Source organism: Lactuca virosa, chromosome 8 (genome assembly GCF_052849685.1).
Source record: "Lactuca virosa cultivar CGN04683 chromosome 8, Lactuca_virosa_CGN04683_v6, whole genome shotgun sequence".
Lineage (NCBI taxonomy): Eukaryota > Viridiplantae > Streptophyta > Magnoliopsida > Asterales > Asteraceae > Lactuca > Lactuca virosa.
Window position 1 is genome coordinate 3,496,596 of NC_136433.1, and position 23,093 is coordinate 3,519,688.

A 23,093-nucleotide genomic window follows, 5' to 3' on the forward strand; every position below is an offset into this window, starting at 1 on the left:
GTAATATGTTGAACATAAGGGAAACTTCTATTTTGGAAATCCAACTTCATAGCTTTCAGAAAGGTTTTACAAAGCATTTTCCAGATCAACTCTAATAAACTCTAATGGGTATAGTTTGGGATAACCCTCTAGGCAGTCTCTACTTAATCAGATTTCATAAATGAACATATATAAACTATGGCAGATTTAGTTTATGTTATATGTTTTTCTCAGAAGTATAAAGTACATTATTCAAGGATAATTACTGTTTTATACTGATTTCTCGCTAGTAAACTAGATTATACAGAATTGTGAGGCACTACTTCAATACTGTACCCTTAGGTGTATAGTGATAAATCCTTTTAGTATAACTAGAGTCTCCTGGAGGGAGAGCATGAGATTTGTGAATAGATCTATTCGGGACTGACAATCCCACACCTGAACTGCTAGCTACAGTTAGGCGGGCACGCCTGGGGTGAACAAATGTCATTTAGCTTAACGCCTGAAGAACGTTATAAAGGTCTCTCGGTCATATCAAGTATGGTTATATGACTCGCAAATAAGTATAAACTAACTTTGTTTACGGACTCTCTCCTTCATTTATTTTATTTTAAGAAATAAAACTGCTTTTATATATGCTGTTAGAAATCAAGGACTTCTAAACTGGCATTTCTACCTCTAGGACGGATAATATGTTTTGCTAAAGCTGATGGTTTATTTTCTACTAATAGACACTCTTTCAAGACCGCTTTTCATAAGAAAATACAGGATTTTCTTGAAGAACGCTTTTCAAATGGATTCAAAGTACTTTTTCTCACTAAAACCTAATGCTTATGAACTCACCAGCTTTATGCTGATATTCTTTCAAAACTGCTTGTATTCTCAGGGCATCAATAGTCAGGTACTCTTGCCGATTTTTGGAGAAGACGGAACATTCTGAAGTCACGTCTTTTACTTTTGCTATATGCTGTTATGTATAAATCATGTTTTTGAACAATGTAAATATTCATATTATAATGTAATGGTTGTGTTTACTTCGCTTACTATGATACAACTGTTGTGATACTACACATGACGTCCTCCGTCCCGGAACGTTTCCGCCATCACGGTTTCGAGGTGTGACAAAGATCGATAGGTTTGCTAATGGTCTGCCCACAGACTTTGGCCCAACAGTCAAAATGGCAACTACCTTGAAAACAGCCGTTAGAGCAGCTAGGAATGTTGAGACCCAGATTAGGGAAAAAGGTCTGGAGAGAGCTGAAGTTGGCGAGAAAAGGAAGTACGAAGGATCTTCAAAATCCAACAAAGAAAGGAAATTCTCAAAAACTGAAGGAGGAGGAGGAGGTGAAGCTAAGTGGTGCGAGAAGTGTAAAAAGAAACACTTCGGGAAATGTAGCGAGGATGTGACTTGCTACAAATGTGGAAAGATAGGGCATTACGCCAGCAAGTGTACATCCAACAAAAGGGTGTGCTACAAATGTAACAAAGAAGGGCATGTTTCTAAAGACTGTCCGAAGAAAAACGAGGCAACAAGGCCTGAAACGCCACCAAGGCCAAGGGCATTCCACATGATCCTCGACGAGGCAGAAAACGACGCGAGAAATAGAGGATGAGGAGTTTATATCCGAAGATCGAGTTATGCAGTAGCCATAGTATCATATTGATGACGTACCTAAGACGGCACGACAGGATCGCGCCTAGCCAAAACACTAAGCGTTCCAACCAAGCTAAGTCCAGCGGGCTCAGCGCCCGCCAGCGCCTCTGGGGACAGGATGCCCAGGAGAGGGGCTCGCGCCCGCTGAAGGACGCTCCCAGCTCCAAGACAAAAGAGACAATCAGGGGACAAACAGTGGATCAGACCATTACCGCCAGAGACAATAAGAGCGCCCTGACGGTTGAGGATGCACGACCCTCCAATCAGCGCCTCTGATCTTGTCTCCCCAAAAAGCGATCCTGTCTAGTACGGACTAGGCAGGTTCGCTAGGTATAAAAGGATGCACCCTCGGACTCACGAGGTAAACTCTTCTCTCCAAAAGAAGACACCCAAAACCCTAGATATCTCCTAACTTGACCGTCGGAGCGTTCTTCCGGGAGCATCCTCCCGGAAAGCGGCTGACGGCCTCTCTTTCTTGTGATCTTGCAGGGATAAGGAACAATCTGATCCACCAGTGTTATTCCAGCTGAAAGCTAGGTCACATCATTTGGCACCATCCGTTTGTGAGACGAAGAACACAAACTAAAAGCAAAAGACTGACGAATTAATGGCGTCCGATGGCAGCGATGGACGCGACGACTCTCAGGCTAGTCCCATACGCTCCATGGCAACGTTGGACGAAACACCGCCGCCCACGGCGGAAAACAGAGCAACTCTAGGTGAGGGAAGCTCTACGATTACCACCAACACCGCCTCGCAAACGGCAACTCACCAACTGAGGACAACTCCGGCGAGGCCACTCTTAACCACATCCCTTCAGATGCCACCATTCTTTGTACCACCAACGCAACAACCATCGTCGGTCCACCCGTCGATACTACCACCAAGCCAAGTTTTCAACAGCCAACCGCCGTTTACAGTGACACCGTTCAACCAGGTGACGGCTGGATTAGGCCCAGTGCTCTCTTTACCCCCACTGGCGCAAACTATGGTGGCTCATACGCCACCTATCTACTCGATGGCAGGTGTGTGGGCTGGAGCGACCGTTGCCTCCAACCATAACCTCCAGCAGGCCTCGACAATCAACTCCTTAACACCAATACACTCCTTCCCCTCCGACTATCCTCTCCAGTTGCCATTTCAACAACATTCCTTTTACGGACCAACTCCAGCCTTCATGCATCGCCGTCATGCGGTTTAGGCCTCCAACACCAGCCACAAGGCACACCAGTCATCCCAACCCAAGACTGCCTCTCTCGCAGCGTTACATCCCCGTTTGTCAAAGAATTGCTAGACTACGAGATACCGAACACAGCCAAACTGCCAACGCTCAAAACCTATAATGGCACTACCGACCCGGACAGCCACATCGACACGTATGAATGGACAATGACGTCTCTGAAGCTGGACGAGAGGTTCTGGTGCACATATTTCCCGACGACTCTCGATGGCAATGCAGGCACATGGTTCAAGACGCTACGCCCAAGTAGCATCTCTAATTTCGCTCAACTTAAATACTTATTCCTCACCAACTTCATGCAGCTACGAAAGTACAAAGGAGATTCTCATTCCATAATAGGATGTAAGCAAAATGAGAGTGAAACCGTGCGAGAATATTTCACCCGGTTCATAAACGCCACGCTGGATGTTCCGGGACACGACGAAGGGCTTATAGCTGGCGCTTTCACATGGGGTCTTTTACCAGGTCCCCTGTCACAAAAGCTAATGGGTAAGAAACCCCAAACACGGGCCGAGTTAAAAGAAAGGGTAGAACGGTATCTTAGGCAGGAAGAAGGCGAGGCAGCAAAGCAGGCATACCTAAATGCCATGACGACCAAACGCCATAACCCAAGTCACACGGAATTTCGAGGAGGAAGTAGGCACTTTGGCCAGGCAAGGAGGCCTCAGGCGAGATTTGGCCCGTTCGATAGAGACGACAGACAGAGTCGTCGACCAGAGGTGTATGCGGTATCAGAAAAACAATAGCCAACCAAGTCACCCAAGAGCCGGTATTGCGAGTACCACAAAAGCAAGACACACGATACGATCAGTTGTTCGGTACTCAAGAAAGAAATGGAGGAAAAGGAGCTCAAAGGAGACTTGGTGGAAATAGCACGAAGCTTGCGCGCCAAGTTTGATGCTGAGAACGCCAAGAACGCGCAGCGGGAGGGAGTTCAGCCCAAGGAAATATTCATGATACGTAATAAGAGAAGTAGGGAAGCGCAGTCGCCGAACTGTCGGATCCCCGGGCCCCCGGCACGGACTCTCACGTTTTCTGCGCAAGACCCTCGTCTCGAGGGATGGAGAGGTGATAACCCGTTGGTAATCTAGGCCTCCATCAAGGATGTGACCATACACATAGTGTATATCAACACAGGGAGTTCAACAGATATAATCTATGAGCACTGTTTCCGGCTCCTCCCGGATCGATGGAAAGACAACCTGAGACCCACGGCGCGGCGGCTGGTCGGATTCACTGGCCACAGCCTGTGGCCGCTGGGCACGATTCACCCCCCCTAACAATCGCCAGCCACGATAAGCAACGAAAGAAGACGGTCCTAATCGACTTCGTGGTCATCCGACACTCGGCAGAACACAACATCATCTTGGGTAGAACGGCCCTCCTAAAGCTAGGAGCGGTCCCGTCGACTATGCATGGAATTTTGAAATTCGACACTCCGGCAGGTCCAGTCACGGTACTCGCCACCCCTCCCAGAGAATTGCAGTGCTTTACAGTAATGAAGCCAGTAGAGATGACTAAAGAAACAAAAAAGCCACGGCGGGATCCGGCGAAAGGAAAGGAAGTAATCAACGAAGAATACCCTGATCAACCGATTAGCATTGGTCATAACCTCCCAGGTCACGTGAGGGAGGCGGTAGTCGGTCTACTCAAGCGATATAAACACATATTTGCATGGACTCCCACAGACATGGTGGGGGTAGATAGGAAGGTCATTGAATATAAGCTGGCAATCAAGCCAGGGACAAAGGAAGTGAAGCAAAAGAGAAGGGTCCAAGGAGGGGACCGCAACAGGGCAATCAATGCAGAGGTGGCTAAGCTGGCGGAGGCCGGAATAGTAAGGGAAGCAGTTTTCCCAACCTGGATCGCTAATCCAGTTATGGTGCGCAAGCAAGACGGGTCATGGCGTATGTGCATTGACTTCTCAGACTTGAACAAAGGGTTGTCATAAGGACTGCTACCCCCTCCCGGAAATCGACCAGAAAGTGGAATCACTGCAAGGGTTCAAGCTGAAGTGTTTCCTAGATGCATATAAAGGATATCATTAGATTCTGATGAGTGAGCAGGACGAAGAGAAAACGGCTTTCTACACGGATCACGACACTTTTTGTTAGACCAAGATGCCCTTTGGTTTGAAGAACGCGGGTGCCACGTACCAGCGCCTTGTCGACTCGATCTTCGTTGAGCAAATTGGGAGGAATATTGAGGTGTATGTCGACGATATGGTGATTAAGAGCTCTCATGAAAACAAAATGTTGCAGGACATCGAGGAGACTTTTCGTACACTAGAAAGAGTCAAAATGAAATTGAATCCGGCTAAGTGCACATTCGGGGTAGAAGAAGGACAGTTCTTGGGATACTATGTTACCAAACAGGGCATCCAGCCTAGCCCAGTTAAAGTGGACGAATTTATGGAGACACCACCCCCAGGCACTCTCAGGGACGCACAGGGTTTGAATGGGAAACTCACAGCCCTGAGTAGATTCATCTCGAAATCCGCGGACAAGGCCATGCCGCTATTTCATACACTGAAGGGCTGTATTGAAAAGAACAACTTTCAATGGACAGCCGCGGCGGAAGAAGCGCTCCAGAAGATTAAAGAAGCACTACACAAGCTACCTACACTGGCCAGCCCCGTCCCGGGGGAAACATTGCAAATGTACCTTTCGACCTCAAACGAAGCGATATCCTCGGTGTTGACCGTCGAAAGGGAAGGAGAGCAGAAACCGGTGTATTTTGTGAGTAGGGCATTACAGGGTCCTGAACTCAACTACCCCACCCTGGAAAAACTGGTCCTGGTACTCATTTACTCGGCGCGACGTTTGAGGCGCTACTTCCAGGCACACCAAATAGAGGTACTAACAAATTGCCCCATCAAACAGATATTGCTCAAACCAGAAACATCGGGCCGACTAGGAAAGTGGGCGATCGAACTGGGGGAGCATGATATAAGCTATCGTCCAAGGACAAGCATTAAGGGACAAGCACTGGCTGATTTCTTGCTCGAGATTCCAGATGAAGGAAGCTTAGCCAAGAAAGGGATCTGGGTGGTAGAGGAGGTCCCAGCCAACGACCACTCGTGGACGCTATACACCGATGGGGCGTCCTGCAGGGAAGGCTCGGGTGCCGGCTTAATCTTGACCAGCCCAGAAGGAGAGGAGGTGACTTACGCTCTTCGTTTCGACTTTCACACCTCGAACAACGAGGCGGAGTACGAAGCCTTGCTCGCAGGGCTGCGCTTAGCCAAGCAAATGGGGGCGAAGGCTGTGACAGCCCTAACAGATTCAAGGTTAGCCGCGAACCAAATTAACGGAAGTTTTGAGGCAAGAGATAAGAGAATGGAGAGATATGTGAGAATGGTGAGACAACTGATCCAGTCCTTCAGAAGGTTCACGATCAAGCAAATACCGCGAAGCGAGAATAAAAGGGCAGACGCTTTAAGCAAGTTGGCGTCCACGTGTTTCGATCATCTATCGAAGAAGGTTTTGGTAGAAGTACTCAGGGAAAGAAGCACAAATGAGCAGCAGGTGAATACCTTAACAACCACCGGGCCCACATGGATGACACCATTTATGGAATATTTGCAAAGGGGAGTGTTACCAGACGACCACAGTGAAGCCAGGAAGATACGAATAAAGGCACCCTCATATGCTTTGATAAACGGGGAGCTGTACCGAAAAGGGTTCACGACACCATGGTTGAAATGCGTAGATCAGGCTAGAGGGATGGAGGCACTACAGGAGGCGCATGCAGGTCAGGCGGGCGCGCACGAGGGAGCCAGGGCTTTAACGGTAAAGTGCTCCGGATGGGGATATATTGGCCCACTATACACCAAGACGCGCTGGGAGTAACCAGGAAGTGTGGAGAATGCCAGTCTTACGCTCCAGTCCAAGCAAACCCACCAGTGCCACTGCAGAACATATCCAGCCCATGGCCATTCTACCAGTGGGGCATAGACATTGTAGGCCCATTCCCGGAGGCACCTAGAAAGCTGAAGTACATGGTGGTGGTGGTAGACTACTTCACAAAGTGGATCGAAGAAGAACCGCTAGCATGTATATCAGGAAGACACATGATAAAGTTTGTATGGAAAAATATCATGACAAGGTTTGGAACGCCTAAGGTGCTCGTTAGTGACAATGGCCTGCAATTTGCTGAAAATCCTTTTAGAGAATGGTGTGCCGGTTAAGGGATAAACCAACGATTCACATCAGTAGCGCACCCACAGGCTAATGGACAAACAGAAGTGTCCAATCGGACTATTGTGAACGGCATCAAGAAACGGTTGGGTAAGGCAAAGGGGAATTGGGCAGAGGAGTTGCCGGCGGTACTCTGGTCGTACAGAACCACTCCGCGAACAAGCACACGGGAAACCCCGTTCGGCTTAACATACGGGACGGAGGTTGTACTTCCATTAGAGATAACAATTGGCACGTTGAGAACGGTCAACGCGGATGAAGAAAGCAATACCCAAGACCTAAGATTGAATATGGACGTCCTCGAAGAGAGATGCGAGAAGTCGGAGATACGCCAAGCTGCGTACAAACGCGTAGCAGAAAGATATTACAATCAGAGGGTGAAGGAGAAGGCATTCAGAGTAGGCGAGTATGTGCTGAGGAAAAATAAGGCAAGTCGAGCCCAACCCCAAGGCAAGCTGGGTCCAGTATGGGAGGGCCCGTACAAGATCATAGAAGCGAATAGGAACGGCGCGTATGCATTGGAAACAGCGGAGGGGAGGCGGATAACAAGAACATGGAACGCCAGAAACTTGAAGAAGTTTTTCTTCTAAGGGCAGATAGCCCTAGCTATCCACCGTCGTACTTAGCATATCGCATTTTTAAGTACTTAGTGTACTTGATTTCATGCTCAGAGACATGATTCCCATACTTAGTGTATTGGAGCCCATAGTTAATGTAATCGAATGATTGATATGCTAAATTTTAATACTCAGTGTATTAAATCTTAAAGTGAGTAAATACTTAAAACATTGAATTTTAGGGTTGGGCGCTTAGAGAACCCAACCGTGACACTTAGCGTGTCAATACTAATGGGGGCAAAATAAAATGCTTAGTGCATCAAAGTACCATTAGAAGAAAGCAACGCTTAGAGCATGCAGCCGGGACACCCGGTACACCAAACGTTTTTACATACAGTCAAAAGAGTAAACTTTTAGCAAAACCCATACATCACGTGTTCAGATTCAAACGACAAAAGAAAGAAAAGAAAGGAAACTAAAACAACCGTGGATAACATTCTCACGCCCCAGGAGGGGTAGCACACGATGCCGGAGCATCTTTGTTTTCATCACCATTGTGTCCATCGCCAACGACCATCTCCACCACCACATTCTCATCACTCAACCCAACATTTTCATCACCCAAACCAACATCACCCTCAATACCCTGCCCACCATGAACAACATCACCTTCGATCACCTGCATAATTTCATCGCCTCGAACCACCATCCCCTCAGGGGTACCTTCTGAACCAGAAAAAGAACACAACTCCCGGAGGCCCTCAATATCCAAATCTCCCAAGCCTAACAAAGATGCATGATCCATACTCGCAAACGACAACAAAGCATCATTCATGCTAACCACCGGACCAGGGGAAGGAAGACGAGCACCAGCATCATCAGACCCAGCTCCAGCGGGTACCTTCTGAACGGATTCAATCCCAGCCACAAAAGCAGCGTGTCGAATGAGACTTATAGCATTTGTGAAGTCCGGATGCTCGATCAGCTTATCCACAATACGAACGACACCCACACGCACCAACCAATCCAAATCTCGGCGAGAAGCACCCGCATCTGCTTGCAGAGAAGAGATTAACTTGTCACGATCAACAGCATGACACTCAAGACTTTCCACCTGAATCATTAAGCCTTCATTCACTTGAGTAAGGGAGTCGACCTTGGCCTCCAAAGCGGCCCTAGCCTCGTCAAGGATAGCCTTCTCAGATGCAAGGAGCTGACACTTTTGCTCAGATAGTTGGAGGTCTTCACCAAGCTCGCCAACGCGACGCTCCAGCCCTACCACACGTGACTCGCATGTGGCATGGGTGGCCTCCATCTCGCCAAGAGAGTGGATGCGTCAGGAGCCGGCAACAAGGTAAAACATGGCTTGCACGGCGGCGTAAGCCATATTGTGGGCAAGAGCAGGATTACCCATAGCCTCCATGTCGCTAACTGCAGCAGGAGGAAAAGCATGGCGAGAGAACTCCAGAGCGTTGACACGAACAGATAACCGGGAATCATTGTGGAGATTCCACGAAGGGGCAAAGACAGGGAGCCTGGCAGAACTCTCCCCAGTAACACCACCTAGGGGGAGTGACGCCTGGCCGGGATCGCTAGAATCCTTGACAGGAGAAAGCTTCGGAGGGAGAAACGGAACACTCGGAACAGGTAGAGGAGAGACAGACGAAACAACGGGCTGATCACGCGCCCCAGGGATCCCCTCGGACTATTGCGCGTCGTCATCGGGGATCACAACCACGCCGGTCGGCATGGAAGCCATAGAACTCAACAGACGGGAAAAGCTACGCCTGGTCTGAATTCTCTTGGCAACAGTAGGTGCACCAGAAATCGGCTCACCCATAGCCAAGACGGCTTTCCTTTTCGCCTGCATACGTCGAACGTCAGCAATGATACCCTCTCTGCTATCCTCGCTACTCTCCATGGAAGAGGAGAAGGTACTACCCAAAGGCATGGCAGCAGAAATAGGGCGAGCATGGAAGGGATTCGTCTCCGATGCCGACTCGCCTGTTGGGGAAGTAGAAGGAGCAGCAGTCAAAGCAAGCTGGACCAACCGGCAAGGTGGGGGAAGCTGGTCAACCAGATCCACCTCATGGTACTCCAAATTGCCCCGGTAGCGTTTCCGGAGAACCTCATCCATAGACAAAGAAGATTCAGCACCTGGGAAGGACAGAACGCGGAGTATCAGAAAAAGAAAAAAGAAAGAGAAGAGAGGGAACAAAAGAGGAAAAAGTCAAGCAAAGCACTCACCATCAACGATACAGAAGAACGCTGCCATTTTGCCACGTCGCCTCCAAGAGGGACTCATCCCTACACCAGAAAGGAGGGCCTCGGAGTAATCTTCAGGAGAAACCTGGACGCTCTTAAGGTAATCAGCGACGCCCTGGTTGTGGGGGAAAAGCTTAGGGATGGTATCAGCAAAAGTATTCGCACGATACCGACCACTCCCAACCAGTTCTTGATTCACCCATAACCATTTATCCTGCCAATTCTTGGGGGTCCACCCGTCGGGAATTAAAGCATCCCCCCCCCCCTGCCGGACTGAAAAGGTGCATTTATCTCCGGTGACGCAGAATCTGAAGAAATACTTAAACACAAAGTAATCTGGAAGATAGCCATTGGCCCTGCAGATCATCTCGAATGCCATCACCTTGTTAACGGCATTCGGGGTCAGCATCTGCAAGCTACAACCACCTTTCTGCAGAACCTCCTCTTAAAAGTCCGTCAACGGGAAGCGGATGCCGGCGTCTAGGGTTTTCAAATAAACCCCGATTTTGCCAGGAGGGGGGGATGAGATGCTAGAACCCGGAGAGGGAAATTCCACACCCTCCACAGATGACAACCATATGAAATTTCGAGCTGGCGGTACTCAGCGGCGGATGGAACGATACCAGGAAGACTCGCCATAAAGAAGAAGAAAAGAAAACTCAGAGAAAGGAAGACGAAGAGGTGTAAAAGAAGGGTGAAGGCAAAAAGGGAACCCTATAAGTGTTTTTATAAAAGAGCAGAAAGGGCGGGGCATTTAAAATGTCTGACACGGTGACGTAACTGCCAGCCATCATGCGCAGTCACGTCGCCATTAAGATCGGAACGGCGGGTAAAGAAAAACCAACACGTGTAAGCTAGTTAAGCCCGGAACGCCGTAACTAGCACTGCAACGCTACGGCTACCGGACTGGGGGACTTGATGACGTGCCTAAGACGGCACGACAGGATCGCGCCTAGCCAAAACACTAAGCGTTCCAGCCAAGCTAAGTCCAGCGGGCTCGGCGCCCGCCAGCGCCTCTAGGGACAGGATGCCCAGGCGAGGGGCTCGCGCCCGCTGAAGGACGCTCCCAGCTCCAAGACAAAAGAGACAATCAGGGGACAAACAGTGGATCAGACCATTACCACCAGAGCCAATAAGAGCGCCCTGACGGTTGAGGATGCATGACCCTCCAATTAGCGCCTCTGATCTTGTCTCCCCAAAAAGCAATCTTGTCTAGTACGGACTAGGCAGGAGCGCTAGGTATAAAAGGATGCACCCTCGAACTCACGAGGTAAGCTCTTCTCTCCAAAAGAAGACACCCAAAACCATAGATATCTCCTAACTTGACCGTCGGAGCGTTCTTCCGGGAGCATCCTCCCGGAAAGCGGCTGAGGGCCTCTCTTTCTTGTGATCTTGCAGGGATAAGGAACAATCTGATCCACCAGTGTTATTCCAGCTGAAAGCTAGGTCACGTCACATATGATGTAGCATATTAGAGGCATAGTCTAGGGTGAACTTCAACGCCTATGTAATCTTTTCAAGGAATAATATAAAACTTTCATTTTGTTATCTGAGGTGTTAAGTGATTATGTGATTTTCTTGTATAATGACTTGGAAAAACTGCGAGACAATACTTGGGACGAGTATGAGTAGGTGTGAATGGTAGTAGAGGCCTATACTACCGGAAGCACAGGACTCACACTTGGATCAAGGAAAGTCACAAGGTTACCAAGGAGCTAGTAATTGACTTCGTTTTATTCAAGTATGTCGTTACCATTGTTTCGGTAATGATTGAGAAGATGATTATTATTACGACCCGAGAGGTCATATCATATCGAGTCCGAATAAGATGAGTATGTTACGTGGTTCAGAGAGCCAAGTTTGATGTAGCATCCGACTTAAGCCAGAAGATTGAAGATAGTCAAAACGATTGTGATCGTTGTTAAAGTAAGAAACTTATAGTTAGAAGTGCTACGTACTAGGACGTTATTAAATCACATAAGAACATGAAGGAAGGTATAGTCTGTTCTGGAATTTGACTCTAAGAGACCTGAGTCTAAGTGTTGCAACATACGACGAGAGGTCGTTAGAACGAGGCACGTCAATCTATTATAGAAATCAAAGAATTTATTCTTAAGTTTGTCAAGAAGAAGAAGGAGTCTCCAGTAAGAATCGAGATTGTGACTTGAAGGTCATAATTTGGAGTCAAATGAGAGATAGGGAGCAGGTGCAAGATCGAGCACCGCCTGTAGTCAAGGAGTCTAAGAGTTAGATACTCGTTCAAAGAAACATCAAAGTTATGGTTATCACTTAGGATGAAGAGATAACGGATGGAGTCATCATGTGAGCCCTGTTCGTTGATGATTACGAGAGGTAATCATCCTAAGGGGGAGATAATTGTAACGCCCGTAGATCCGGGCTAGTCAATCTAGAGATAATAGGGGTCGAAAACGACTTTTCGACAAAAGATTATTTAGAATAAATAATCTTATCCAAGTTGTAGAATATGTCTCAAGGTTTCCGTACATATAAAGAACGCCGAAATCCGAGTTATAACGAAGAAGTTATGACCCGTCGAAGTTTCGCGACGGAACCGACACAAATCGGGAAGCGTAAATAGTGAATACGTTAAACCGAGAGCGTCCATAAAAAGAACGCCCAAATCTGACTTTGTATGAGGAAGTTATGATTTTTCGAAGTTTCGGCGTAGCAGTGTACAGCCCGAAATTCGAATATAAGATCGAGCGATTTTTAGCCAACACAACCTAAACGAGAATCGAAGATCTCATTAATAGTAGCATAACGATGAAAAGACAGACGAAAACGGACGTCGGATGAAGAAGTTATGAATTTTTAACGAACCAATCTTGTCTCAGCCTGTTAAAAATATAACTTTTAAAATAAAGTCAAAATTAGCCGACGAAGTCTAAATGAAAGTTGTAGAGTACGTTCCCGTCTACGCGTGGATATAAAGAACATAAAAAACGGATCTCGTATGAGGAAGATACGAATTTTTGAAGTTTGGAATCGAAATCACGAAGTCTGATGAGAGATGGATGACGTGGCCTCATCGCAGCCGTCCATCGCTGATCGCAGAGCACCCTTCGGATCACGCCACGTCGCCTTCGCTCTACGCCCCGCGTCCGAGGTTGGGTACGCCCAACGTACCTTGGTCTTATCCGGGTCCGATGCGAGTGCGAGCCAGCTGTGCGAAGTTGGCACCCCTATCCGAAGTTACGCCCCGCATAACTTGCTGAACGCGCAGCGTAGTCCGAAGCCAGCAGCCTATAAATACCTGCGAGATTTCTCGGATTTTTCACACCATTCTCCTTCTCTCTCTAAACTACTTTCTCTCTCTAAGGGTTTTAACCCCCCTAAACCCTAGGAAAAACCCCTAGCACCCAAAGGAAGCCCCGAGGCTCCCGGAGTCCCGAGAAAAATGGTCTTTCGGTTCGGAAATGCAGCTCCGAGCAAAGCCCGATTTTCTTTAAAATCCGCTATAAGTGAGCTACACCTACACAATTTTTAATATAACTTTTAAATAATTATAGTAATGTTATTAGGTCCTTAAAATAATTATTTGGGCTATTATTATGAGTTATATTGGGTGTTATTTAATGCTTATAAAATAATAATAATAGCTAGACTATTAATTAGTCGCGATTAACGTTAAAACTAAACTCTAGTGGTATTGATAGTAGGTTTTGGTCAAGGAAAAATTGTTTTGAGATAACGGAGCGTTGTTCAAGTACCGAGTCACCACCTAATCAGGTGAGTGCATAGTTACTTTCATATTACATATAGATATGAAGTATTTTATATAAATTACGTGCTATGTGTGCATATTATCTGTATACTTGCAATCTATGCTGGAGGAACGATTTTATACAAGTTTTATATGATTTAAACTGTATATGTATTTATATCTACATAATATGTTGGGTAAAACATGGGTAGATGACATATGAGTTGGATGATGAGTTGAGAGGTGATATAGACTAAGAGGTAAGGGTGAGAGGTGGACGATGTGAGAAGCCTTTTTCCCAAATGATGTCCCCGTCATCTAGCAGAGTATGGATGACAACCACGGACTATTCTAGACAGTCTAGTGGAACACTAGCAGGCTCGCAACCTGTAGGTGTTGTGAACGATGTGTTCACCCGGTGTACTCTAAACCCTGGCGATCACGCAGACTTGGTGCCTAAACCTTGGCGATCATGCAGACTTGGTGCCAAAACCGTGGCGACTATGCGGACTTAGTGCCTGTTGTATAAACCCTGGCGACTATGCAGACTTAGTGCCTAAACCCTGGCGACTATGCGGACTTAGTGCTTGTTGTATAAACCCTGGCGACTATGCATACTTAGTGCCTAAACCGTGGTGACGATGGACTTCGTGCCGATTCCTCAGGGTGATCCTTAGGAATGAATGAACGAGGAATAATTGATTCTTAGGGTAGATCCTTAAGAGTAAAGAAGATAATGGGGATGGGTAATTGTGTTGATTGTTTGATGTTTAAACATAATAATTATATTATTGTGGGTTGAAAACCCTATGTACTCACCAGGTTTCCCAACCTGACCCACTCAGTTTATTTGTATCACAGGTGTCGATATGAAGTTACATTACACTGAGAGATTTAAAAGAGATGTAGATCACTAGTGTAAATGAATGTAAGTTATGTTTATGCTTATGTTTCTGTATTGACGATGACATCCCAAATGTTTTAAAATGAATAAAAATACATTTCTTCGGAAATGCTTTGATAACGTATTTATCATGTTTTTCTGGGAACAAATTCCGCAAGATTTTTATTAAAAGAAGTACTCTAATTTTTACAAAGCATAAACAAAATCGGTCTTTTCTGGCCGTGAAAATGGGGATGTCACATCCGACTCCGGTTCCCAAGTCAAATCGGACCCCTTCCGATGTTGCCACTGGACCTGAACCAGGGGCACTTCCTTGTTCCTCAGAACCTTCACCTTCCGGTCTATGATCGCGATCGGCCTCTCGATGTAATTCAGGCTCGCATACACCTGAATGTCCTCTAATGGTACCACTGCCGTCTCATCAGCCACACACTTCCGCAACTGGGACACGTGGAAGGTGTTATGAATCTGACTCAACTCTTCAGGCAGCTCCAAACGGTAAGCTACCTTCCCCACTCTGGCGGTCACTCTGAAAGGACCGATGTATCGGGGCCCCAACTTTCCTCGTTTTCTGAACCGAATCACCCCTTTCCATGGGGAAACTTTCAGGAGTACAAAATCTCCGACCTGGAACTCGAGCTCGGATCGTCGCCTATCCACATAACTCATCTAGCGACTCTGGGCTGTCAGTAGCCTCTGTCTGACCTGCTGAATCTGCTCAGTCGTCTTCAACACTAACTCAGTGCTGCCCATAACTCTCTGTCCCACCTCTCCCCAATAGATGGGGGTGCGACACCTTCTCCCATACAAGAGCTCAAAGGGAGGCATACCAATGCTAGAGTGATGGCTGTTGTTGTAAGAAAACTCAGCCAAGGGTAGGTATGTGTCCCAACTCCCACCGAAGTCCATAACACATGCTCGAAGCATGTCCTCGAGCGTCTGAATCGTTCGCTCGCTCTGTCCGTCTGTCTGTGGGTGGTAGGCGGTACTAAAATGCAATCGTGTTCCCAACTCCTCATGGAACTTCTTCCAGAATCTGGAAGTAAAACGCACATCCCGATCTGACACTATGGACGTCGGCACTCCATGCCGAGCTACCACTTCTCGCACATAAATCTCTGCCAGCCTCTCAGCAGAAGAGATCTCACTAATAGCAAGGAAGTGAGCACTCTTCGTCAACCGATCCACAATCACTCAGATCGTGTCAACTCCACGCGCCGTTCTTGGTAATTTGGTGATAAAGTCCATCGAGATCTGCTCCCAATTCCACTGGGGAATCTCCAAAGGCTGCAATGGACCATGTGGACGTTGGTGCTCTGCCTTGACCCAGCAGCAGGTCAAGCACCTCTCGACCACCCAAGCAACATCCCTCTTCATACAGGGCCACCAATAATCTCTCTTCAGATCCAAATACATCTTAGTGGCCCCAGGATGGATCGAAAATCTCGACCTATGTGTTTCCTCCATCAGAGTGCTACGAGCTCCCCCGTATAAGGTACCCAATTCCGACCTCGAAAGGTCATAAGTCCCCGACTATCCGTCACAAACTCGGATACTTGCCCAATCACCCGCTCCATCTTGCGGTTCTTCGGTTTCACGGCCTCCGCCTGGGCCTCTCGAATGATATCCAATACCGGAGTCATCACTATCATCCTCATGCATATTAACTGTTTAGTTATAATTATTAAGTTGTTAATGCATGGATTTTATACATATCTGATTGTTTCAATTAGAAAAAAAAAACAATTTAAGTTATGAATGCCTGATTTTTTATAAGTATTTAAGTTGTGAATGCATGATTTTTTGTATGTATTAATTTATGAATGCTCGATTTTTTTCTCATAAGTTTTAGTTGTGATTAAATGAATTTTTTATAAGTTTTAAGAAGTATATGTATAAATTTTTATAAGTTTTAATGTAAATTTAAACGTATTTTAATTATATTAGTGTTTTCTCAAATAATGTGAATTTAGGTTTTTTTAAGTTGTGAATTGTAATGAGTGTGTGAACTGCTATCTAATACAACCCCCAAACTCCAAAAATCATCTAATCTAATTTTTAACCTGTAAATATATTTTATTAAACTGTTAATTTGTGTATTAAATTGTGAATTCAATGTATTAAGTATATTAAGCTGTTAATTTTTTTTATGAATTTTATTTTTGCTTCTAAAATATAAGATGAAAGAAGCATTATATATATATATATATATATATATATATATATATATATATATATATATATATATATATATATATATATATATTATTTTCTCTTATTTTGAATAACATGTAAAAAAATTGTGAATATTATATAAATTAAAATTTGAAAGAAACACTAGCCCACATATCTAAAGGTATAAATATAAGTACTAACTACAGAATATGGATGTGAATGTATAGTTTTTGTGTATTAAATTGTGAATTTAATATATTAAGTTGTTAGTTTTATGTATTGACTGTATTAAACTGTGAATTGATTGTATTAAATTGTGATTTTATTTTTATGAATTCTATGTTAAAATATGAATATTTGTATTAATTTTCTTGTGCGTATCTTTTTGTGAACTAAATATGTAAGAATGTATCAGTTTTTACAATTGTTGCATTAAACTCTAAATTAGTGAATTAATATGTTTATTAAAGTATGAATATAATATTTAAGCTAACAATGCATGATTTAATATACAGATTTGGTTTGAAAGGAATGACGGTTACGACATTGACATAGATAGTTGATGCTGACATGTGGTAGTTCGTGGTAGTGGTAGAGTTTGGGTTTGACTCTCCTAAATTAGTGAATTAGTGATGTTATGATTGTATTAAATCGTGAATTTTGTGTACTAAACTATGAATGAACTATATTAAATATAGTATTTTGTATATTTTTTGTGTTAAAATATGAATCGATGTATGAATGAAAATATTAATCTGGAAAAATTACAATTTTGCCTTTTTTGTACCAAAAATACAAAAAAATCTGGAGTTTAACATGTTTAATAAGTGTTGTATACATATTTACTTATAAAATGGGGTTCTTACGGTTCTTAATCTTTTGTGGTTCTCATTTAAACCACTCTCTCTCTCTCTCTCTCTCTCTCTCTTTCTCTCTCTCTCTCTATATACATATATATATATATATATATATATATATATATATATATATATATATATATATATATATATATAGTTAGAAGGTAGAGAAAAGTAGCTAAGAATTATACTCTTGAGAACTTTGTTCTTTTATGGAGATACCCACATCTAGAAAGCTGGGATTATATATGATTATTATCTATCTTGTTTCTTTTAATTCTTTGAGTTCATTTAAGATTATGGAGGGCCTATCATCTCATGAGTTTCAATTAATGTCATTGTATCACCCCTCTTTTGCACTTTGTTGCTGCTTTGGGTATTGTTTGGACATAAAAAAATGTTACCTGTCCCGCAATCAACCATATTTGAAGTTCATTATGGTCCTGAAATACCAAAACCGACCTCATACTTTCCCTTTAAGATTTTTCCTTTCGAAACTGATACTATTTACAGAGAAAATGGAAACCTACTTCTCTTCTTTCGTTTTCTATCAAAATAGCTACATTTTTGTAAATTGAACTGCCATGGAAAATTCAATTAAAATTTTAGACAAAAACATAAAAGCATGATGCCATTTGAGTTATATTATAATATTAGACAAAACATAAAAACAAAAAGAAAAGCTTGAAGACATATTGTTTCAAATCATAATTAAAACAAAATTAATCAAAGTTCAATTTTATGACAACTGGATTTAGAATGGCAAATTATTTATTTTGGTTAATCATTTGGCATTTGTAATGATGTAAATTGAATAAAGATGGGTGTGGTGTTTGAGAATTACTTGATTTTATGACACAACCTAATTAGCAAAATTTAATCTTTCATCATCACATGTTTTAGGAACTTTTTGGAGAACATAAGCAGCACACTTATCGTTTGTCATCAACTGACATGAGAAAAACACCATAAATACATGTAAGTAAGAATTTCAGTAACCATTTTTTATTATATGATCGAACTAACCTGAAGTGGTTCCTTTTCATTAATGGTGTGTAGTATCTTCGACTTCGTTATCAAGATCAGTACTTTTCAGCGACATTGGAGGCGATTTTTGTTAACTCATTTGAACTATTGTTGGGTAACTAGTTGCACTGTAATACATGTTTATTCATGTGGCTTTATATGATCCAATACATCCTATCAAAAAAAATCAGCATGAATCATAATCATGGGACCAAATACACCGTAGATTAACAGGCCTGGAAAGTAGTATAACAGTCAAATCATCCAGGGTTTATAAGTAGAAAATGATGAAAATAAATGGAAAATTTTCAACGAAAGAACAATTCAAGTATTACTAATAACATTAAACTCGATTGTAATTTAACTGGCCTTTAAATATATAAACAAACAAACACAAACCAAGAGAAAGTGAGAAGAGGAGCCTTCAATGAACAATTTGTTGGATGCCTATCTTTGGTAGATATTTGGATGCATTCGCATCAAAAAGTTTTACATCTTAGAATATGTATATTGTCCTGTAACTAATGATAAATGTTAGGACTCCAAATGAATTAATGTTAAGTTTTTCTTACCAAACTTTTTGTAATAAACTTGATTTTAGGAGGCACACAAGGGATACCCATTTGCAAAACATCATTTTTACAAGAGAAACATTAAATCTCAATGCTTAAAAAGGAATACACTGCACACATCAATTGAAGAAACATTAAATCTCAAGAATAGGGAACCAAACACAACCCATGCAAATTAGAATGAAGATCAAAATTTAGAAATTAAATGAGAGAACAATTGATAGTATTCAGATCAACTTCTTGAAGAAGATTAAAAAGATGTAAAACCTCCTTAAATCTGATTAATTGACTATTACCGCAAATCATGGAGTTCCAACAGACCAAGTCCTCTCAGGCATTTAGCCGCAACCAAGCTGAATAAAGAAACCCCATTAAATTATTAATAAGAACAAAGAAAATTAATTATGCACATTCTTATTAAAGGTCCAAGAAAATACAAATGGAAACATAATGTTTACTTACGCAAAGAAACAACTTTCGAAGCATGTTTCTCGGAATGGAATTAGAGTTGGTAGCTTGATTACTTTTCCGTGTTCCACTTCCATCCCTTTGATTACCCTATATGTTGTCAAAAAAAATCAAAGAAACCCCCTATTCGTATGATTTGATGAATATTGCATCCATACGACTCCTCTATAAATCTTTTACATAAATATTTCTCAATTTGTACACATTTAGTCCTTAATATTTTTGTACACACTTAGTCCTTAATATTTTTTTGTTGCAAAATAAGTCATTTTTGCGTTTGTACTCATTCAGTACATATGAATGATTTCTTTAGGATTTTCTCACGACGTCTTACGTGGGACAATCATTGATGATGTATTTGGGTATGTCGATGCTTATGTCCATCGCGATCTCGACTGTTTAGTTGCGTAGGTCTTGTGGTTTGGCTTAGGTCGTGTGTTCTGAACGTTGTAACTTCTTCATACGATATCAGATTTTAACGATCTTTATATCCACGTGTTCGTTTTTTGAGTCTATTGCAACTTTCGTTAAGATTATTCCTGTTAAAAACATCCATAAATGTAAAGATCGTAAGTAAAAATATATTATTTCTTAATGGGAGTAATCTAAATGAAAGTTGTAGTAGACTAAAATACAAACGCATAGATATGAAGAACATTAAAATCCAAGCTCGTATGAAGAAATTATGACGTTCAAAACACATAACCTAAGCAACCAAATAGTTGAGATCTCAATAGACATAAGTATCAAAAGCCCCAAACACCTCATTAATGATTTTCTCATGTAAGATGTCATGAAAAAAACCTAAAGAAATCATTCATAAGTATTGAATGAGTACAAAAACAAAAATGACTTATTTTGCAACAAAAACAAATATTAAGGACTAAATGTGTACAAAAATATTAAGGACTAAATGTTTACAAAATGAGAAATATATTACCCTATTAAGTCATTTTTACCGGCTAACCTGGAGTAGTCGGTCATAAGGACTGAATGTGTATAATTTAACAAGTTGAAGGGGTAAATGTGGATGAAAAAAATCTCAGTGACCAAATGTGTACAAATCGAAAAATATATTACCCTTTTAAGTCATTATCCCTATTTAAAAACAGAAATTGTTATCAAATTTGTTTGTTGACCCTCTTCAAAATAGAAGCCACATCTAAAGAATTTTTTGACTTAAGCCGCATCTAAAGAATTTTTTGACTTTAAGGAAAAAGTCAAAAGTAAGTTTAAAAAAGTGTCTCGCTAATGTTTGTAATTTACCTTTTTAAGATGGCAAAAGTCACAAAAAATCATGATTTCTTGTATTTTGAAAAACCACCGATTCCTTCTTGCCAAAAAGTTAATTTCAAAAGGTCTTTTGTAAATGCCAAACATCTTTTAGAAATTTTTGACTTTTTGGTCAAAAAGTTACTTAAAAAGCAATCCCAAACAAAACCGAAACCAAGAAATTAAAATAGAAAAGTGGAAACACAAACCCGATAGGCTAAAAAACGGAAAAAAAAAACAAAGGAAGAAGACGTGCTATTTCAATTTGGAGTATGGAATAAGAAATCAGGTGAGAAAATTGAAAGATTATCGTTGATACAGGGAGGGAAGTCGCAACCTATTCTTAGGGAAGGAGGCCTGAACCGTCAATGGCCGCTGGGGATTTCAACTCGGAAAGCAAGGTAGAAACTCGGATTGATGACAAGGAGATTAGAGCCATGATTGTCGAGGAGGTGTGAAAGGGATTGCTGATTTGGTTCATTTGGAGTAATCCAGCATAAAAGGATAGCACTTTACCGGTGTTGGTTGTGTAGGTTACAAATATGATTAATGAAAAAATAATAAGAAGGTCGATTGATTACCGATTTACTGCAAAACCATCAGATGTTATTCAGATCCCACACTTCTTAATCTCTTCAAGAGCTCTCTGATAAACATCCAACATATGCAAATTGTATGATACAAGCAAATTAATCATCAAATCATGAGAACCCAACCTCTGTCAAAAATGGGAAAGATATCGACTCATGATGGAGAAATTGTTGAAACGGAGGAGACACAGGGAAGGACTGAAATCAATGATTATATAGATTAATTGGGGAGTTATGGAACGGGAAATTAGGGATCATGGATGAGAACCATCGATAAAACTGGTTTACAGTTCTTCAAGAAACCAATTACAGAGAGTGGAGTCGTGGGAGGAGTTATAGAGAAGCGATGGAACATAAGATGTGGGGGGAGTCATTGATCAGAAGCGAGGAGAACCGCTAAAAGCTGCAAACGTGGGGAGAAGAATTCGGAGGTTGAAGACATACTCTGAGGTTGAAGATGAAGTTGTGTCGTAACCGGAAAAAAAGTCGTAAACAGGGAGTTTATGCGGGGGTGAGTTTCAAAGTTGAAGAGATCCAAGGATTCAAAACGTCAGAGCGGTTATTTGTGATTGGTGTTAGTAATAATAATAATAATTAGAAGTTGGATCCGGGGAAGAGGAATAAATGATGAAGAGAGAGAATGCAGAGAATATGAAATCGTGTGCGAACCGAAAAAATGTAAAATTACTAATTAGTACATAATCACATAATTACAATTAATATTTAATTTTATTTCAGAAAATAATTATAGGTGGCATATTCAACATGCTAGTTATTCATATGTTCAATCCCCTGACCCACACTTAATTCATGCAATATCTTCAATGCATACTTTAACAATGAAAGAACATAAAAGTAAAGAGTGAAATTGGAACAGACTCCCCTTGAGATAGAAGTGGAGAGGTCGAACTCGAATGTTACGTGGTTGACATCTCGTGAAATAGCCGGAAAGCAAGACTTTGGACCGCTACATGAATGATATATGACATGCTAAGACAATGGACTTCTAATATGGTGATGAAACAAGAACTTGAAAATCAAACGGAAGATTCACCACGTCGTGGCTAGAGAATGCCACGTTGTGGACTTCAATAAAACTGGAGGATAATCGTGAATTTCTTTCCTCACTACGTCGTGGCTGCTGTATTTTTATAAATATATTATCTTCTGTCCAATTGCGATTCTGGTTGGAAAGGTAATAACAAGGTGGTATACCCCCCCCCCCCCGCCTCAAAGTGACGTAAAATCATGTCTTTCCAGTTGATATGACTTCTAAAGCTCATCTTTCGCTCAGACTCTTTTTTCAAATTGTCAAATCTTACACCATACTTGTTCTTTTAGTCACGTTATCGGGAATTTCTAATGTATGTTCTTATCAACCAAACTTCTACCTGTTGTAACATCCCAAAAATACAACCCAAGAATTTTTGTTTGAAAACTTTAATAAACCATAATATCAAATTTTAAAAGATAAAAACCATGAATTGTGTATCTCAAAATGTCATAATAAATTTATCAAATCGAAACTAGTGTCAAGATCATATCAAAATATCAGAGTCTAACTCCCAGGCTAAACTGTGGTGTGTGCCATGCCATCATCCCGAGCCCTTC

General features: G+C 42.4%; 1 protein-coding gene across 1 annotated transcript; it reads left to right on the forward strand.

The window, feature by feature from the left end:
* Positions 1-4,062: 4,062 nt before the first annotated feature.
* LOC145130026 (uncharacterized) lies at positions 4,063-4,824 on the forward strand. The gene has a single exon (XM_079064882.1). The coding sequence runs from the start codon at positions 4,063-4,065 to the stop codon at positions 4,822-4,824; it is 762 nt and encodes a 253-aa protein (XP_078921008.1).
* Positions 4,825-23,093: the final 18,269 nt, after the last annotated feature.